This window comes from Tympanuchus pallidicinctus, unplaced genomic scaffold (genome assembly GCF_026119805.1).
Source record: "Tympanuchus pallidicinctus isolate F22 unplaced genomic scaffold, pur_lepc_1.0 scaffold5, whole genome shotgun sequence".
Lineage (NCBI taxonomy): Eukaryota > Metazoa > Chordata > Aves > Galliformes > Phasianidae > Tympanuchus > Tympanuchus pallidicinctus.
The window spans coordinates 48506454-48522384 of NW_026294769.1; the positions used below are offsets into that span (position 1 = coordinate 48506454).

Genomic DNA, 15931 nt, shown 5'->3' on the forward strand with positions numbered 1-15931 from the left:
ACCAAACAAGCCCTCCTTTCATTCAGAGCCTTGAGTCATCTTCTGGAAGAAATCTGTCTTAAGGAACACATCCAAGTTTTTATTTCAAAACGCGGCAAAAGAGCACAGTCAGCTTGTCTCCTTCATAAGGCAGTGCCTAGAGGGACTTAATTACCCAAACAGAAGGATTTCGTTAGCATAATCTTAAATGGAAGACGAGTGCATACTGAACTATAAGTATTATGGGCAAATAAAAGCTGCAGATACTCAGTGAAACTGTACTTGCCATATCCTAAGTGATTATGACTTGGGTATTAGGGGAAGAAAACCAGACAAGCAAGCAGTTTCTCTCCTACTACCTTCTTGCCCAGATATCTCACCAATCACACCCCAAAAGCACTTACTAGATCAAAGTCATCACCGACAGAGGAGCATAGATCAAGTCAGAAATCCTTTGCAGTATGTCCCATCTCAGGTAGTTTTAGAATTCCATCTGCCCAATTGACTTTATTGTCAAGAACAGACACTTCACACGTGAGTGCCTTTTTAAAGTCTATACTGTTTTTTTTTTTTAAATCTTATTTACATCCTGCCAAAAGCCTTTGGTGGAAAATAAACCTCTCAAACCTCATAGCATCTACAGGTTAACTTCAGGATCCTCTATACATAACTGGGGTGGATAAATTCCTGGTGGAATTCTACAAATGCCATAGGCTCCATCTCACCAGAAGTGCTGTAACTTGCTGAAAATAGCTGCAGATGCCTTTCCATTTCTTTAAAAGAACAAATGTTTTTTCAGTCCAAGGTCACTTTTGCAAATGGGAGTTAAACTGAATTGCTCAGATACTCGAGAAGAAAGTTACCCTGTGGTCCTGGTCGTTGGCTATCAGCACAGCCAGGGCAGGGCTGGTAGCTGAAGACCTCCATGTTCTTTTGGAGGCATCTCTGAAAGCCAGTCAGAGTGGAGGGCTGCACCACACCCCCAGTATTATGCAATAGTTACTTTGATGCAGCATAGTTCTGGAACAAATCCTTACAGGAGCCCAGCCTTCCAGCAACAGAGGTGCTTCATGACACCCATCTGCTTGAAACCCGTTTCCTGTAACCGATCCAACAGGATGCATGCAAAACACCATTAGCTGAGAACTCAAACCTCCCCCCCGTAGTAGCGTTTGACACCCACTCTATGCAGCAGCCAGCAAGCATGCAACAAATAGACACGAGGGAAGGGAGGAAGAGCAAAGATAAATAAATGCTATTAAAAATAAATAACGCTTGCGTTAAATGAGCGGCAGTGTCGCTAGAGGGAGCGCCTGAGCCTCTGTGGGTGCAGGAATTCACCCACCAGGTGATTTGTGGTCTCCTGGTTAAGGAATGGTACAGGCGCGCCTAATTTATTTAACAGCCCAAAACCACTAACAGGGCTTATTTCACATGCAAAACAGATTGGCATAGATATACACACAGATACAAGAATGCTATGACCTTTATCACATGAAAGAATAATATAATCCAATTAAGTTGGTGCTAATATCACTATCTGCTTTGCCAGTTACCAAAACTCACACTGCCTTTAAGTTCAAGGTCACTTTTGCAAACGGGAATTAAACTGAATTGCTCAGATACTCGAGAAGAAAGTTACCCTGTGGTCCTGGTCGTTGGCTATCAGCACAGCCAGGGCAGGGCTGGTAGCTGAAGACTTCTGTGTTCTTTTTGGAGGCATCTCTGAAAGCCAGTCAGAGTGGAGCGCTGCACCACACCCCCAGTATTATGCAATAGTTACTTTGATGCAGCATAGTTCTGGAACAAATCCTTACAGGAGCCCAGCCTTCCAGCAACAGAGGTGCTTCATGACACCCACCTGCACTTTGCACTGCTTTGGTATCACAGCTTCCTTTAATAATATTTGCCCCTGAGCTGTTTCCAGATGTGATGAGTATCTTGCTGGTAGAAACACAGTACTTTCTTTGCACACATATTACCATCTGCAACAAGCACCTTTACTGCTGTAGCAAATATATTGTAGCCTAAGCTTTTGTGAAACTACATCTCTGTCAGCTAACTGCTGGCAGTCATAAGTATGACATTCCAGAACAGGAGCTAACTGCAACATTTCCAACTTCTAAAAACTGATACAAGGAATAAAAGGAGGTCATGTCTTCAGTAGCTCATTATTAGACTATTGTTAAGGCTGCAGTGCTGTACAATTACAGTGGTAATTAAGAGCCAGAGGATCTAGGGTAGTTTTTCCAAATGTAGTTAATGTCCAGCATATTCCTATGAGATAGCCAGGTATTGCCAGGTCTATTTTACTGCTGGTAAATCAAGACTAAAAAGCTTATTTGTAATTTGCTAAAAGCAGACAAGAAACAGAAAATAATAATTGGAATTCAAGTAAAAGCTTACAAGGACAGGAAAGTAATAATTAAAAAGGCCCAATTAACAAGAACTACTGCAAAGTGTTTATGAATGTTATAAGGAGAAAAAGACTATAGCAGGAGCCTGCTCACTAGCATAATGCAAGCCATAGAAATTCAGCCTTTACGCTCCTTCGGTAAATGCTTTTTCCTTCCTTATTTTGTAAATAAACAGCATCTAGTCTTTTTAAGAAAGACAATTTTCACTTTGAGATTCTAAGCACTTTGCTGTTGTCATTGTTAAGGCTAGCCAACACTATGTGAAAATACAAGCAACAAATCAGGCTGTAAACACTAAGATTAAAGATTCATTTACCTCATAAATGTTTTACCAGCAGCACTGCTGCTTCCTGCCACCAGCACCAGGCAGGAGACACTTCCATCACAGTCTCTCTTAGAAATATGCTTCCAACATGAGATACACAAATACCTATGGTTTGTCTCATCCAGTTTTTCCTACAGATTGCTGGAAAAGCAGCTCTGCTAGGTCTCCTGATGGTATGTTGTAGCTCCTACCTGCTCTCACAAAGCTCATTTTGAAATTCCTTGCAAAATCCAGTCTCAAAACTTCTCCATCACAAATAGACTTCAGGAAGAACAAAACACAACAAGCAAACCTCCTCCCTTCCTTTCCTACCATTTATCTATTTGTTCAGAAGCAGCCTGGAGATCACCTGATATCTCAACAAACCCAAACTTCTATGAGAAGGTCTCAGAAAATGGGTCACCCACTTCCCTGTTCAAAAGCAAATGAAACACAGCTTGATTATGCAAAGTGAACCACCTGGCATCCCCTGCCTGAATAGCTGTCATTTTTTTCCTCATCAGAGAAAATCTCAGCAGTTGTTTTGTTTGAAGAGCCTGTCTATTTCTGCCTGAGTGGTACATCAGCCTGTGTGCTAAATGCAAACGTGACAGCGTTCTTATCTGCCCTTGTGACTGTGGAGGCTTCGTGCATGGTAACACTGCTGGCTGCATACCTGCAGTTACCTGCCTGGCAGCCCAAAGCAGAGCTGAACCCCACTTACAGAGGCACTCTGCCCCCTGCAGCACCAGCTGGGCCACCTATGGATGTGTAACATCTCCATTCCGAATTTGCATCTCTCAGTTATTCCTTTCAGTTCCACATGCGATTGCTTCACGCTTTGATAACCCTATAAAATCAGTCCTCTCCACAGCAGCAGCTCTCTGGATCCACAAATAAGCACCAACTGGGAAAATATCTGAGAAACCCGTGTGTCTCAAATCTCCCCCTACTCACCTGGAACTGTATTTCTAACAATTCACGTTTTTCATTTCCATTACTTTACTAAGTAAACAATCTGTGTTTCTGGTATAAATCCAGTTGTCAGATTTGATGCTCACTAATGATCCTGTTCCCTTTATGACTGTAAAAGTCACTGAGCATGCTGCCAACAAGGTGGCTTTCTTATGCAGTTCTGAGAGAGAGGCACTTCATAATGTTAGTGTAACCTCACTACAGAATATTGTTTGGAAGTGCTGGAAGATGAATAATGCAGAGCTCCTTGCAAAGCTCCTGGAGTGTAGTGCAGCAGGGGATGGAGCTACATGCTGGGTTTGTTCAACTTTTGCTTTCCTGTGTAATCCAGCCCTTCATATTCACATCCAGTCTCGGTGCGCACACTTGTTTGCCCCCTCTTCTGCACTTCCATGGCAGGACCAAGCTCTGCTGGGTTAGACCATGTAAGTATATGTGGGCTCAGAGTGGAATGAACTGAGGGCCAATGTTTATTTGTTCTGCAAAGTCCTAGTGGCTTTGATTATGATGTTTGGTTATGGGATCTCTGTTTATTTAATCAAGGTCTTTGCTGCAGGTTTACAAAGAATATTTTGGTTTTCTCTGGAGGAGAAAAACATGTAAACAGTGTTGTTGCTCGGGCTGTAGCCATTACTTTCCTACCATGGTGAAGAACTGATACTTGCAGCTGTTCTTTCTGAACAGTGAAATCTATGTTTTTATTTCCGTTATTGTGACAGCACACACTAGTGTCCCTAGTGTGCTTTCCACTTCATATATTATCTACTAATGTCAACATGAAACCGTCTAGAGCAAAGTCAGTGGTTTCTTTTCAGTTCTTATATATTTTATTCTCTGATGTTTATATACAAAACAAATTAGGAATGTGTTGCTGTCTCTCTTGCTACTTTTAGCATAAAGAGAAAATATCACAGATAACACAAATAACTCCTGTTGTCTATGCCATGATAAAGTCAGAGTCAGCTGGCTGGTCTGAAGCTTTTACTGCTATCAATACTGAAAATGGGAGAGGAATCAGACTGCCCATTTAACACGTGCCTTGAAGAACTTGAAGACATGCTGTGTATTGTTTCACCTTACCAAAAGAGTAGTAATAAAGAGGTTTATTTAACTGTGAAAGAGCAATTAACTTTTGAGGTTGAGTTTCCTGCTCCTGTGAAGAAGCTTGGCTGTATACAGCATATCTCTTTCAAACTACAGTCTCCAAGTGCCTTGCAGTATTAAATATGCCAGCTAAAGCCCTAAATAATAAATAAGGTGTGGGGAAGATGGACCTTTTAGCAAAGCATCTTCTGTCTTTAAGTAGTCATTTATTTCATATTAAATAGAATGTATATTTCTCTTCCCCACTCCCCAAAAAGAACAATCATAAAAAAGATCTCAGCTGATAAATGCTCCACCTATTTACATGCTCCTCCTGCCTGCAGTGGGGAATGCAACCGGAGGAGGTGTACATGCTTATGAAGACCACTTATGCACAGTTCCCTCAGCTTTTACTTGCCTAATTGCTTGGCTTTTCAGACACTCTGCTTATGCAGCAATGACAGAGTCACAGGGGAAGTGGGCAGCCCTTAAAAGGGCTACACATACATTCATCAGCACTCAGGAGCATGTTGGCACCTCGCAGGTGGTGTTCTCAGCCTTTCCCCAGGAGCACATCCAGGCACTGGGCAATGGATGCTTAACAGGTCAGTGGCAGCAGGTTCCCATCTCACTGCTCCATATTTCTGGCTTGCAGCCTGCCTTACCATGTGCAGACCACTTGGATTTAATTGCAGAGCAGAGCAGGAGGAAATGACAACAAATCAGTGAACATTACATTTCTTTATTTGCCTTTTCTTCTTCAGGACTAAAAATACCGAAAGGAATTGAGAAGAATGTACCCTACTGCAGCCTTAGTATAACTGTATGTGCTCAAGAAGTGAACAGTGCAGAGGGGCCAAGCCCACATGCTTACCCTAAACAGCCTCTTTCTTACTGCTACCCCTGAAGACAAGAGAAAACCTTTGAAATCACAAAAATGGCTGGGAAATGGTGTCTGGTAGCATTCTGATTCTTTTCAGTTTCTTTTCAGATCCAGAAGCTTGAGGGAACGCTCTGACCATCTCCTTAGACACAACTCTGCCTCCTGACTAATTTTAGCAACACTGTGCTATCCTCATCTAGATTGTACACAGTAAAGCCAAAACTGATTAATTGACTCTACCCCATAAAGAAAAGGAAAAAAAGAAAAGAGTTAAGTAGCATATGTGAGCAAAAAAAAGGAGCAAGTAGGATTTAGTGGGACTCCTGCTCCCATTGCTGAACATCATCAGTCCCTGAACCAATGTGGGTACGCCTATGTGAGACTGGGTTTGAGCAGCAATTCTGATGTCCTATATATCCTCATACAAAAGGAGATTTCATTGTTTTTCATGAGGTACACCTACAGTTGGACATATCCAAGTGATCTTTGCTTAATGCATCACAACTGGGTTTAACACAACAGGTCAACGTCAGAGCATTTCCTCAGATGAGAATTGGAGTTTTAATATTTGTTTAGCACCTGCTGTGCCCATCTAGAAGGTAACACCGTTCCTGTAAGCTCTGAGCCTTGCTTAGTGTCCCCCTGAACCAGAGGACTGGGTGTGATGTGCAGGGCCTCGCTGCTGTCTGAGCCCCTGTGAAGGCAGATGTGTACATGTGTGCCACTGCTTCACCAAAGGCTCATTACGTGATGCTGTGGGACAGCTGAATAATACTTCTAATAAAAACATAGCTCTGTCTTCAGCCTGCTGACTGTTGTTCAGAACATGCTTTATCCTTGTCAGGAAGCTGTCAAAGGCTGGCAGCAGTGCTGAAGGGAAGTTCCAGTGCCATGGCCCTGCTCAGCCTGGAGGTCACCTCACCAGCCCCTGGTGCTGGGGCAGACTGGGGTGAGGCAGGGATGGAGCTGAGCCAGGTGAGGTCTGCACCGTGGTACCACAGCCCATGGAAGTGCCTCTCCTCCAGTAGAGGGCCTCAGCTCAGTCAGCCATGCTCCACAGGGCAAAGCACCCTATGCCATGGCAAGTAAGCCTGATTTTTCCATCCCCACAAAGCAGTGCTATTGCTGCCACCTTCTCCTGATGTCCTTGGATAGCTAGTAGTCCAAAGAGAACTGTATCTCATTAGTATAAATGAGAATTTTTCTGAATCTTCAGCAGGGTATTTGCTGAGTGACTTTGGGATAAAAGGAGATAGAAAAGGATAAAAGGAGAAAGAGTATTTTCCAGACTAAAACAGGGATTAGGAGAAGATAGGTTTAGATAAGTAACTCAAAAGAGCCTTCTAATAAACTGCTCACTCCTCTTTGCAGAGAACATGAAAACCAAGGGGGTTGTCTCTGTATATTAAAGAAGTCCATCTAGAAAAGCTGGTTACTCTCAGTAGAAGAATCAGAAAATAAATGTTACTACTACCGTTGCTCCCCATGCTAAGCTCAGTGTCATCTTGCCTGGAATGTGTGGAGGAGTGAAGGAATGGCTGCACATGACAGTTGTGGGGCCAGATCCAGAAGCCCTTGTACATGCTGTACATGGGAATGCATAATGATCAGGCTCTGCTATCCTGTTCATTTGCCCAAATTGCCAAAAACCTCTGACTGATGCAGCTGCTTTCATTTTATTAGTTTTACAGTATGTGCTGGCATAAATGTTTGTGATGCTCTGTGGCCCAAAATCCTGTTTTGGGGATTTTCAAGGCTGGATTCTAGTGGGGATGAGAAACAGTAATCAAGAAGGCGACAGGCACATGAATGGACAGAAAGCAGACAGATGGCCCAGTTGGAGTATTAAATATACTATTTTTTCTGTGCTAATCTTATTATTTGAATACTGGCAATTTGCAAGGGAGAGGCTATAAGTTATAAATGAGATGGAGCCTTGGTTAGGTCTGTAGGATGGAGAACATAACGAATGTGCAGAACCAGCCAGGAAAATCCTGCACCAGAATTTACCACTGACACTTTGCAGGGCTCCTCACTGCAGTGGAGCTTCCTCCTCCTCCCAATGAACACCACCGAAATGGGAACTCATGGAGGCCAACCACTCCAGACAGAGATAAAAAGGAATCTGTAATCCGTTATCTGCCTTGAGGGTGGGAAGAGACACTTGTGGAGACCTGAAGCTACCGGCAAGCAGATTCTCAGCCATGTTGTGCTGGAGATCTTCTGGGATTTCTTCAAAGGACAACAGGCAAGGCCACGGGGAGCAGGGCGTGAAGCATGCAAGGGAGACATTCCAGTAACCACTGTCAGAGCCTTTGAACCTGAAAGGATTGAATGCTCAGGGCTCTTTTCAAGATATAGTGGTGGACATGGTTCAAACTAGAACGGGAGATAAAGAAAACCAAGGATGGCTTTCCCTCTCTCATTCCCCTCATTCCTGAGCTGGTAAAAGCTCAAGGCTGAACTCTGCTGTTCAACATGCAGATCCTCCAGGGATCTCATGTCTGTTTAAGTCAAGGCAGATATTTAATCCATACTGGATTTTTACATGACGTAGGAAGAAACAACTAAGTTTTAGCTGTAACGTAATACAGCTCAGGAATGTTCCAGGAATATAATATATCATGCATCTGAAAAGCCACACAACATGATCAATGAGAGAACATCTGGCCATATAGCTTTCAGCATTCACAGAATTAGACCTGTATTTCTAGGAGAAAAGTTAAGAAAAAAAATATGACCATCAACCATTTTAATTTCATGTCTGACTAAAATTCCTGTGGAAAGGTACAGTTTGAGCTTTTCTTATTTCAACTCTCATACGTTGGTCACTCAGAGCATCCTGGTTTTCTGTCTTCTCCCAGAGCAGATGCTATTCTAGCCCATGCCAAGAAAAAATGGTTCTGAAGAGAGGATAGAGGTAGAGCAGAAAACAAAGCTATTATAGGTAATGTTGTTGTAGGTGCTGCTGCTTGACTCACTTCTCCAAAACCTTTCAGAGCTAATCTGGCCAGGAGTCTGAATTTGACATCTTCCACTTTGGGCATTCTGAATACCTTTGGATACCTTATGTCAGGCAGCAATAAGCTAAAATTTCTTCCTCATAATGCCAGAAAGTGAACTGAAGTGAGATGGAGATAGATCATAAGGAGAATATTCCAGGGACTAAATGCCAGGCTACCAGCTCTTCAACTGAAGGGATCTGAAAGAAGAAGAGATGCCAAGCATTACTAATGTGTAGCAATGTCTTCAAGACACAGAAAGGAAGTGACTGTGGGGATCCCTCATTTTACTTGACCTAAATACATGTATATTCATTCTTTGAATATTTCATGCTGCTCTGGCTTGTAGCATGCATTCCACTTCTGTGCCCTGGTTTGAATGCTTAATTTTGCATGTAGTTTCCTTCAAGAAAAGTTAAAAAAAAAAAAAGAAAGAAAACAGAAAAACACAAAGAAAAAAAGCTGTCAAAAAATGAGTAAAATTGGCATTTTCATCCATAGCATCTGAGGCCACAGAAGGGATGGTGAAAAATGTGCCTGCAGGGCAAAGTTCTGCACAGAACTCTCTCCTGCCCACGGCACACCATTTTTCATTTAAAGCTCTGAGAATTATGCACTGTGGAGCTCCACTTGGTTAATTTATTAGCCCTCACATTAATCCTGCTTGTAAATCATGGTAACAGGCAAGAACATAGCAAAAGGTGTAGACTGCTCTGCCCTAGCAAGGAAACAGAGTTACAATAGAAGGTTCAAACATGAAGAAATCTTGATAAGTCAGTTTAAAATATTCCCACATTTTCTATGTTAAGGTATCCCATCAAAACCCACCAGCAGTCAGTCTTTCATCGACAAGGCAGATGCTCCTGTGTATGAAATAGAGGGAAATATTGATAAAGAAACTTTTTTCAGTATCAAGGCTCCCAGAATTTCTCAGGATGAGATAGAAAAAAGTAGTTCAGAATTAAAATAAATAAATTAATGGGACAGCCACTTTTAAGCAACAACTTTGAGTCAAAAAGAGAAAAATTTATTCTCTTTTTCTTGGAATATCTCCATTCTGTATTGGTATGCACAATGATGAAGCTTTCCCTTGGCCATTTTGCACACAAACAGGCAGAAGTCAGCATCTCCATTGGGATTTTCACATCTTCCTCAGTTATGCTTCTGCTATAGATGAGCTGGCTCACTCACTTGGACTTGTCTCTTCCCACTGACAGTACAGAGCTATCATGACCTGCTTGTGATCAAAACACTGAACTGGGTGATGTCTAAAGCCAAACAAGACAAATTAAATCATGAATCATTTACACTAAAAAGATAAAATGGGTAGCACAATGAGTGAGGAAAATGCCCAAACCTGCAAAAACGTCCTGACGGACTCATGGTGAGCAGCCATTTACTGAATTTGCCAGCTTCAGTCGAGTGTAGCAATGCTTTTGTCTACCCATAGGGACATCATCCTGCATATCCACAAGGCTCTCTGCCTGATTTGGTGAAGATCAAAAAGAAATCTCAGGTTGTACTGTATGCACAAAGGAAATATTCCACGGTGGTGCCAATCAATAAATGATGAATTGCTTTGGGCACATCCCGGTCATAACAACCATGCTGCTCTGATAGGAAGATTTTGCTTTAGAGAAAGCTGTATGGGATCCGTACAGAAAAGAGGATGGGGAGGAATGTGTATAGTGGAGAGCAAAAGAGATCACAGATCTCAGCACTGCCCAGAAAGGGAGACAAAATTTGGGAGGGACAGAGATTAAGTGAAAATTAAAACACAGAGAAGTGGGCTTGTTAGGTATCCCCTGGAATGGATCTCAGAAGAAAAAGGGGAGGCTGGTGGAAGGAGAAAAATAAAACAACCCAAGTCTGGGCTCACTTTGATCCATTGGCAGGTGCAGTCATCTCATTGTGAGTCAGAATTCAATGTTTGTCTGGTGTCAGATTATGATGTTAATTGTTGGTTTTAAAAGAGAAAAGATAAATGTTTGTATCTGATGATAGTGATGATGATGATGATAAAGACTGCCTGCAGGCTAATCATTCTTTGGGTGGGAGGGAGGGGAGTATATCAGTGAGTAAACTGCAGCATATTGGTCAAAAGTACCTGAAATTAAGGTTTATTTCTGGGCTCTGTGTACTACATACACAACAATTTGACTGTTCTGTGCAATGTGCTAGAATTCCTAAGCCTAATGTTTTTAAAATCCCTTACTTCATCATTACTAAAATCTCACTCCAGTGCCACTAATTTAATAATTTGCTTGTGTGTTGCTGGATGCAGACATTGCCTTGAGTCAGAATAACTTCCAGCTCTTCCTCCTGCCTGGTGGCAGACAGTAAGAGGATGACCCAGCAGTCGCTGACTCAGCCGGGCTGAAAAATGAGGAGTTGGCACTGCCCGGTGTTCCCCTGCCTCCATTTGCAGATGTTTGGAGCAACAGTAGCATCCAGTGGTCAGACTGTTAATTACATGGCTTTGCACGCTGGCAGCGTCTTCTGACTGCATTCTCCTTGCAGTAACAAAGCTGGTGAGAGAAAGCCCTGAAAATTGAGGATCATACTCACAAGATTAAACTTGTGAGTGGTAAGATTAACACATCAGTCTTGCTTAAAGGCTAGTGTGCTTCTTTTCTGCTCGTGTCAAGTGTGAGTAGAATAACCTGTTATGCTAGATTTGGATTTGCAGAACTGAAGGTTGAGCCCAGACCCAGCTCAAGGCAACTGGACTGTGTTGTTCAATATCTAGCAGGTGGTAGTTATGATTGGACAGTTAAGGCTGGATTTTTTTCCCTGGAACTGCAGTGAAGTTGGGTCCCCCAGCACTACCAGCCTTGTGCTGCTTGGCTGTGGCTCTGCACATCTGTTCCACGACCTCGAGGTTACCTGGCCTGGCAGGGGCAGTTAATGGTTCTCCAAAGCCCATTAATGTCTCTGTGCTCCAATGCAAACATTAGCAGACTTGGAGTGGGGCCCGCAGCAAGGGCTGCCGTGCTTCCTTTTCTCTCCTCTTTTAACTGATGGGATGTCCAGGACAGGAATCTTACAGCTCTCACACAGAGCTTGGCCCAAGTGCTGGAGAGAGGAATTGCTCCTTGACATCTGTCCTCTCATCCTTATCTCCTCCCAAAAGTACTATGAATGACTATATAGTCATTCATATGACTATGAAGTCTACGGATTCGGGTTCCTTTCAGTTTTGAAGTCGTTTCCTTCAGGTTCCTACTAACTGACATGAAATGAGGCATCTCCGTGAACAACAGCCATTCAGGAAGGAACTTCTTGCTGCTTCCTGGGGACCATGCTGGGAATTTTCTCCTCCTGTGTGCAGTATTGCAATGGGCACTGGATAATGCTGAACCCTGTGTGCCATGGGCTCACTTGAGATGTTCAGTGGATGGATGGCACAGGCACACCTGCCTCTGGAACAAGCTGAAGCCTTTCTTCTACCCAGCCTCCCTTTCCGACCAGGGGCTGTGGCATTTTCATACCATTAAGAAAGCACAGGAACAGGTTTCCCAGAGAGGTGGTGGATGCCCCATCCATGGAGGCATTCAAGGTCAGGCTGGACAGAGCTCTGAGCAACCTGATCTAGAAGTAGATATTCCTGTTCATTGCAGGGGAGTTGGACCAGATGGTCTTTAAAGGTCCCTTCCAACTCAAACGATTTTCTATGATTCACTAGCAGACAGCTACAGGCAAGGCAGATCTCCATGCTGAATTGCTGTCAGGGTCATAAATGCTCTTCTTTTCAGGTGGCTTCTCCGCATTGGTGGGGACAGGGATGCTTGGTGACTTTTTAGAAGTTTTGATGTCTCTTGTAAAAAAGATTGACCACACAGAACACGACATGGGCTGCAGATGGTGCATGCCATTTGAGCATGTACAGGATTACAAATACTAAGCATTGGGGTGCAAGGCCAAGGTAAATTCATGCCTCATAAAAAGCTGTTCTGTAAACATTTTGTGGATTCAACATGGGAAACCCAAACTGTTGCAAAAAAATATATAGCTGAAAACATTCCCGAGCTTACAAAAATGCTATTTCAATATCACTGAATTCACCCATTAAAAGAGCAGACAGCAGTAAGTGCGCAAGAACTGGTAACACATACAGCTGTGGAAAGAGAGACTTGAATTTGTGGACAGAAGTGATTTACATCAAAACAGCAGGTGTTTGGGAGAGGTCTCAGAACTACTGCAAGCAGCTTTTTCTCTTTGCCACTGTTGAGGGACCTTGTGCCCATAACAGTCAGGTCTGAGGAGTAACAGGAGCTGGCAATGCTAAGACTCACATCACATCCTGTTCTGGAAACTGTGTCCCCAGGACACTGCACAGACCTACCTGCAGGACCCTGAAATCAGGGAGTCCTTCTCAGGTGTCTCTCTTGGGTTTCCTGGTAAAGCAGAGGTCACTGCCACAAGCATCTACTGCTAACAGGGCTGCATGCAAGCTGCCTGCTGCTTGGCATAACGTTTCTGCCCAGCTGCAGCTGTGGTGGTTCTGAGGAAATGGGATGGGATGATGAATTAAGCAGGATGAGCAAAGGGGGCCTGGGACACATCTAGGTGAGAGCTAAGGAATGCCTGAAAACAGGTGTTAAATATCCTGAGATCACTTTAGAGAGAACTTTTCTTTAGAGCTTTCCAATTGCTTAGGTTGGAAAAGACGCTTGAGATTATCAGATCTAACCACCACTCAACAAGTTCAGCCTTTAAACCACATCCCACAGCATCACATCCACACTTCTATTGTCTCGTACATACACCAGCATTTCCCTGGGCAACCTGCCCCAATACCTCACCACCCTCCTAATGGCCAATCTATACCTCTCCCAGTGCAACTTAAGGCTGTTTTCAGCAGAGTGTGCTTTCAAGAGAAAACAAAATATCTTCCTAAGCTTTGTGAAAACAGAACTAACCTTGACTTCCTACGCTGATTTCCCAGGCAGTTCCCAGCACCATCAAGTAGCACAATTCACAGCTCTTTTGTCTGCAAACACATCTCAAGGCCATTTGAGCAGATTGAGGTGTGGGTGTTGGGGCTGATCTGTTCTGTACTTCCCAGCTGGTCCTGTCCTGCTCTCTGCCCATGACCTCCCACTTGTATGTGTGATAGAGCCCAGTTCCACACCGCTGTCCCGCACCAAACCCTGTTTCTGGTCAGCCAGTGCTGGTGGAGCTTTGCAGCACCCCTGGGAGTCATTCCAGGTACCTTCAGATAAAGCCAGAACAGCCCCCCTACTGCCAACTAACAGAAGGAAACTTCTATTCAAAATACTGTGGTTCATGGGTGCTGAACAAAATGTTTTCACTTTCTCCACTACAAAGTTATTCCCAGAGTAGCAACAAAATCTCTCATCGAGTGTCGGATCCCACAGACAGGAGGGCACGCATATGTTGGACCACACCGCTAAATATGAGAGTCCCTGACCCGGAACGAAGTGTGTGTGAAGATAAGCCCCGGGCCTGCAGGTGGAGCAGCAGAACCATTGCACAACAGCAGCAGCAGTTCCTACACCTCCACATTCCTGCACAAAGTAAATACAGCTGCAGCCCTCTGAAACCAGGGGCAGCTGCAGCTTGGTAGGGAATACGGTACAACTGATGCTAGAGAAAGAAGAGTCAATGAGGAGAAACACCAGCTGCAAGTATTAAAGATACTTTCCTGAAATAGATTCTTTGAGTAGAAGCCTTGAAAGTAACATTTTATGTATACTTCTGCTTTTTGTAAAGAAGGGATGGAGATGAAGGTCAAAAGATGAAACCTTGGCAATGACAGATGTGCAGAGCACAGACATAAGCACACTTGGCAGCAGCCACTGCTGGCTGGCAGCATGCAGAGAGCTGCTGAAGTTCCTGTTGGAGCCATTGCCATCAGCTCCCTCTTTTCAGAGTGCCCAGCCTCAGTAGAATGAAAGGCTGTCTACTCATCCATCCCAAAAGTAGGAAAAGCTGAATCATGGCAACGTATCGTAGATGACAAATGACAGGAATTCTTTGATTTCCATTCCCCTTTTTATTTCCTAATTTCTGAAATAGGCAGCTCTGTCCCACAGTCATTTAAAGTCTGTATTTTTTGTTTAGATGTTCTGAGCACTTCCCTGTCCCCACCCCTTCACTGAGCCACAGAGCTGAGAACCGAGATGAGCAGGGGACGGGATGTTGTAATACTTGCAGGACGTTCTGTCTGTTTCTTTAAAAAGAATCATCCAGACTGCACGTCTTTAACATTTTATTATGTTTTATGAACCTTATGCCCTTTCTAAGGCTTGTCCTCGCTTGCTTAGCAGTGCAGAACCATGCTCCTCACTGCAGGGCGAGGTGTCTGCATCTGCACTGCAGAGCTACCCCACAGCCAAGCCGGAACGGGCCTTGCGTACCAAACCCAGACTGTGGGAGATTTCAGTCTACACTACCAGGAAACAGGCTGCCTGTTACTTCAATCCATAGCTCACCAGCATCTCCAAGAGCACCATTAGGCTTTATCATCCCAGCCAGTGCTGAAGAAAGGCGTGCCTGACTGTCCCATGCTCAGCCCCAGGTAAGAATGCCCCGTGCATTTTCCTGGAGCAGTGTTCTCAGCTGCAGGCTCAGTGTCAGATGCAGCCCAAGGCTGGCTGCAGCAGGGGCCTGCAGGGTGCTGCCTATCTCTCAGCCAGCAGTATAGCAGCACTGTATCTCAGCCCAGTGCAGCCCCCTCACTTTGAAGGCTCTGGAGGCACCTGAACGCAGAGATGAAGCGAAAGGCAGAATTTGGCACAGGGATCTATTTTTGCTCCCATTCCTTTCCAAGAATGTAATCTGTTAGATTATATCAAGCATTTCCTTCTGAATAAACAAACTGCAGCATATTTTCCTTTTGCTCCAAATGTACAATTTAATTACCACAGAAGAGGGTTTGGCAGCTCCAGCTGAAGGCAGCCCCCCAAGCAAACAAGTGAGCAGATAATACCCACGGTGCACCTCAGAAGGCTGTATTTATGCACCTATGGCCTGATTTGGTGATGAAGCTTAAATGCATGAATACTCTGTGGTTAGCAGTCATACACTCATAAATCACTGTGTATAACCAAAGTGCAGCAGGAGAGCAGCTTCAAAAGACCTGCTGAAAGGCCACCACACAGAGCTGAGACTGAGGTACACCTGGATTGGTAGCTGCATTAGGAGAATATCGGCACTGTCTGAGAGGCTGGGATGTTTCCAGGCTCATATGTTTTGTTTTTTTTTTCCCAAAGATCAGATGTAGATAAAAGTGTTTTTTTACTCTGAGTAATTCTTTGAAGCC

At 43.9% G+C, this 15931-nt stretch overlaps 1 protein-coding gene and 1 long non-coding RNA gene across 3 annotated transcripts in view; both read right to left on the bottom strand.

Annotated features, from left to right (window-relative positions):
- Positions 1–1713, bottom strand: part of TPD52 (tumor protein D52) — a 40347-nt gene extending 38634 nt beyond the window's left edge. Inside the window, exon 1 of one of the 2 annotated variants that reach the window (XM_052704026.1) lies at positions 1622–1713. Coding sequence is in view for 1 of the 2 variants with exons in the window: in XM_052704023.1 (XP_052559983.1) it covers positions 843–906 (64 nt within the window). In the remaining variant the exon portion in view is untranslated. Of the gene's footprint in view, positions 1–842; positions 922–1621 lie in introns of those variants that run through there. The other variant, XM_052704023.1, reaches the window with a different exon arrangement.
- Positions 1714–7031: 5318 nt separating this feature from the next.
- Positions 7032–14206, bottom strand: LOC128091100 (uncharacterized). Its single transcript, XR_008211239.1, has 3 exons — positions 13566–14206; positions 10001–10127; positions 7032–8843 (listed from the first exon to the last, which is right to left on the bottom strand). It is a non-coding gene; the product is annotated as an uncharacterized LOC128091100 (long non-coding RNA).
- Positions 14207–15931: the final 1725 nt, after the last annotated feature.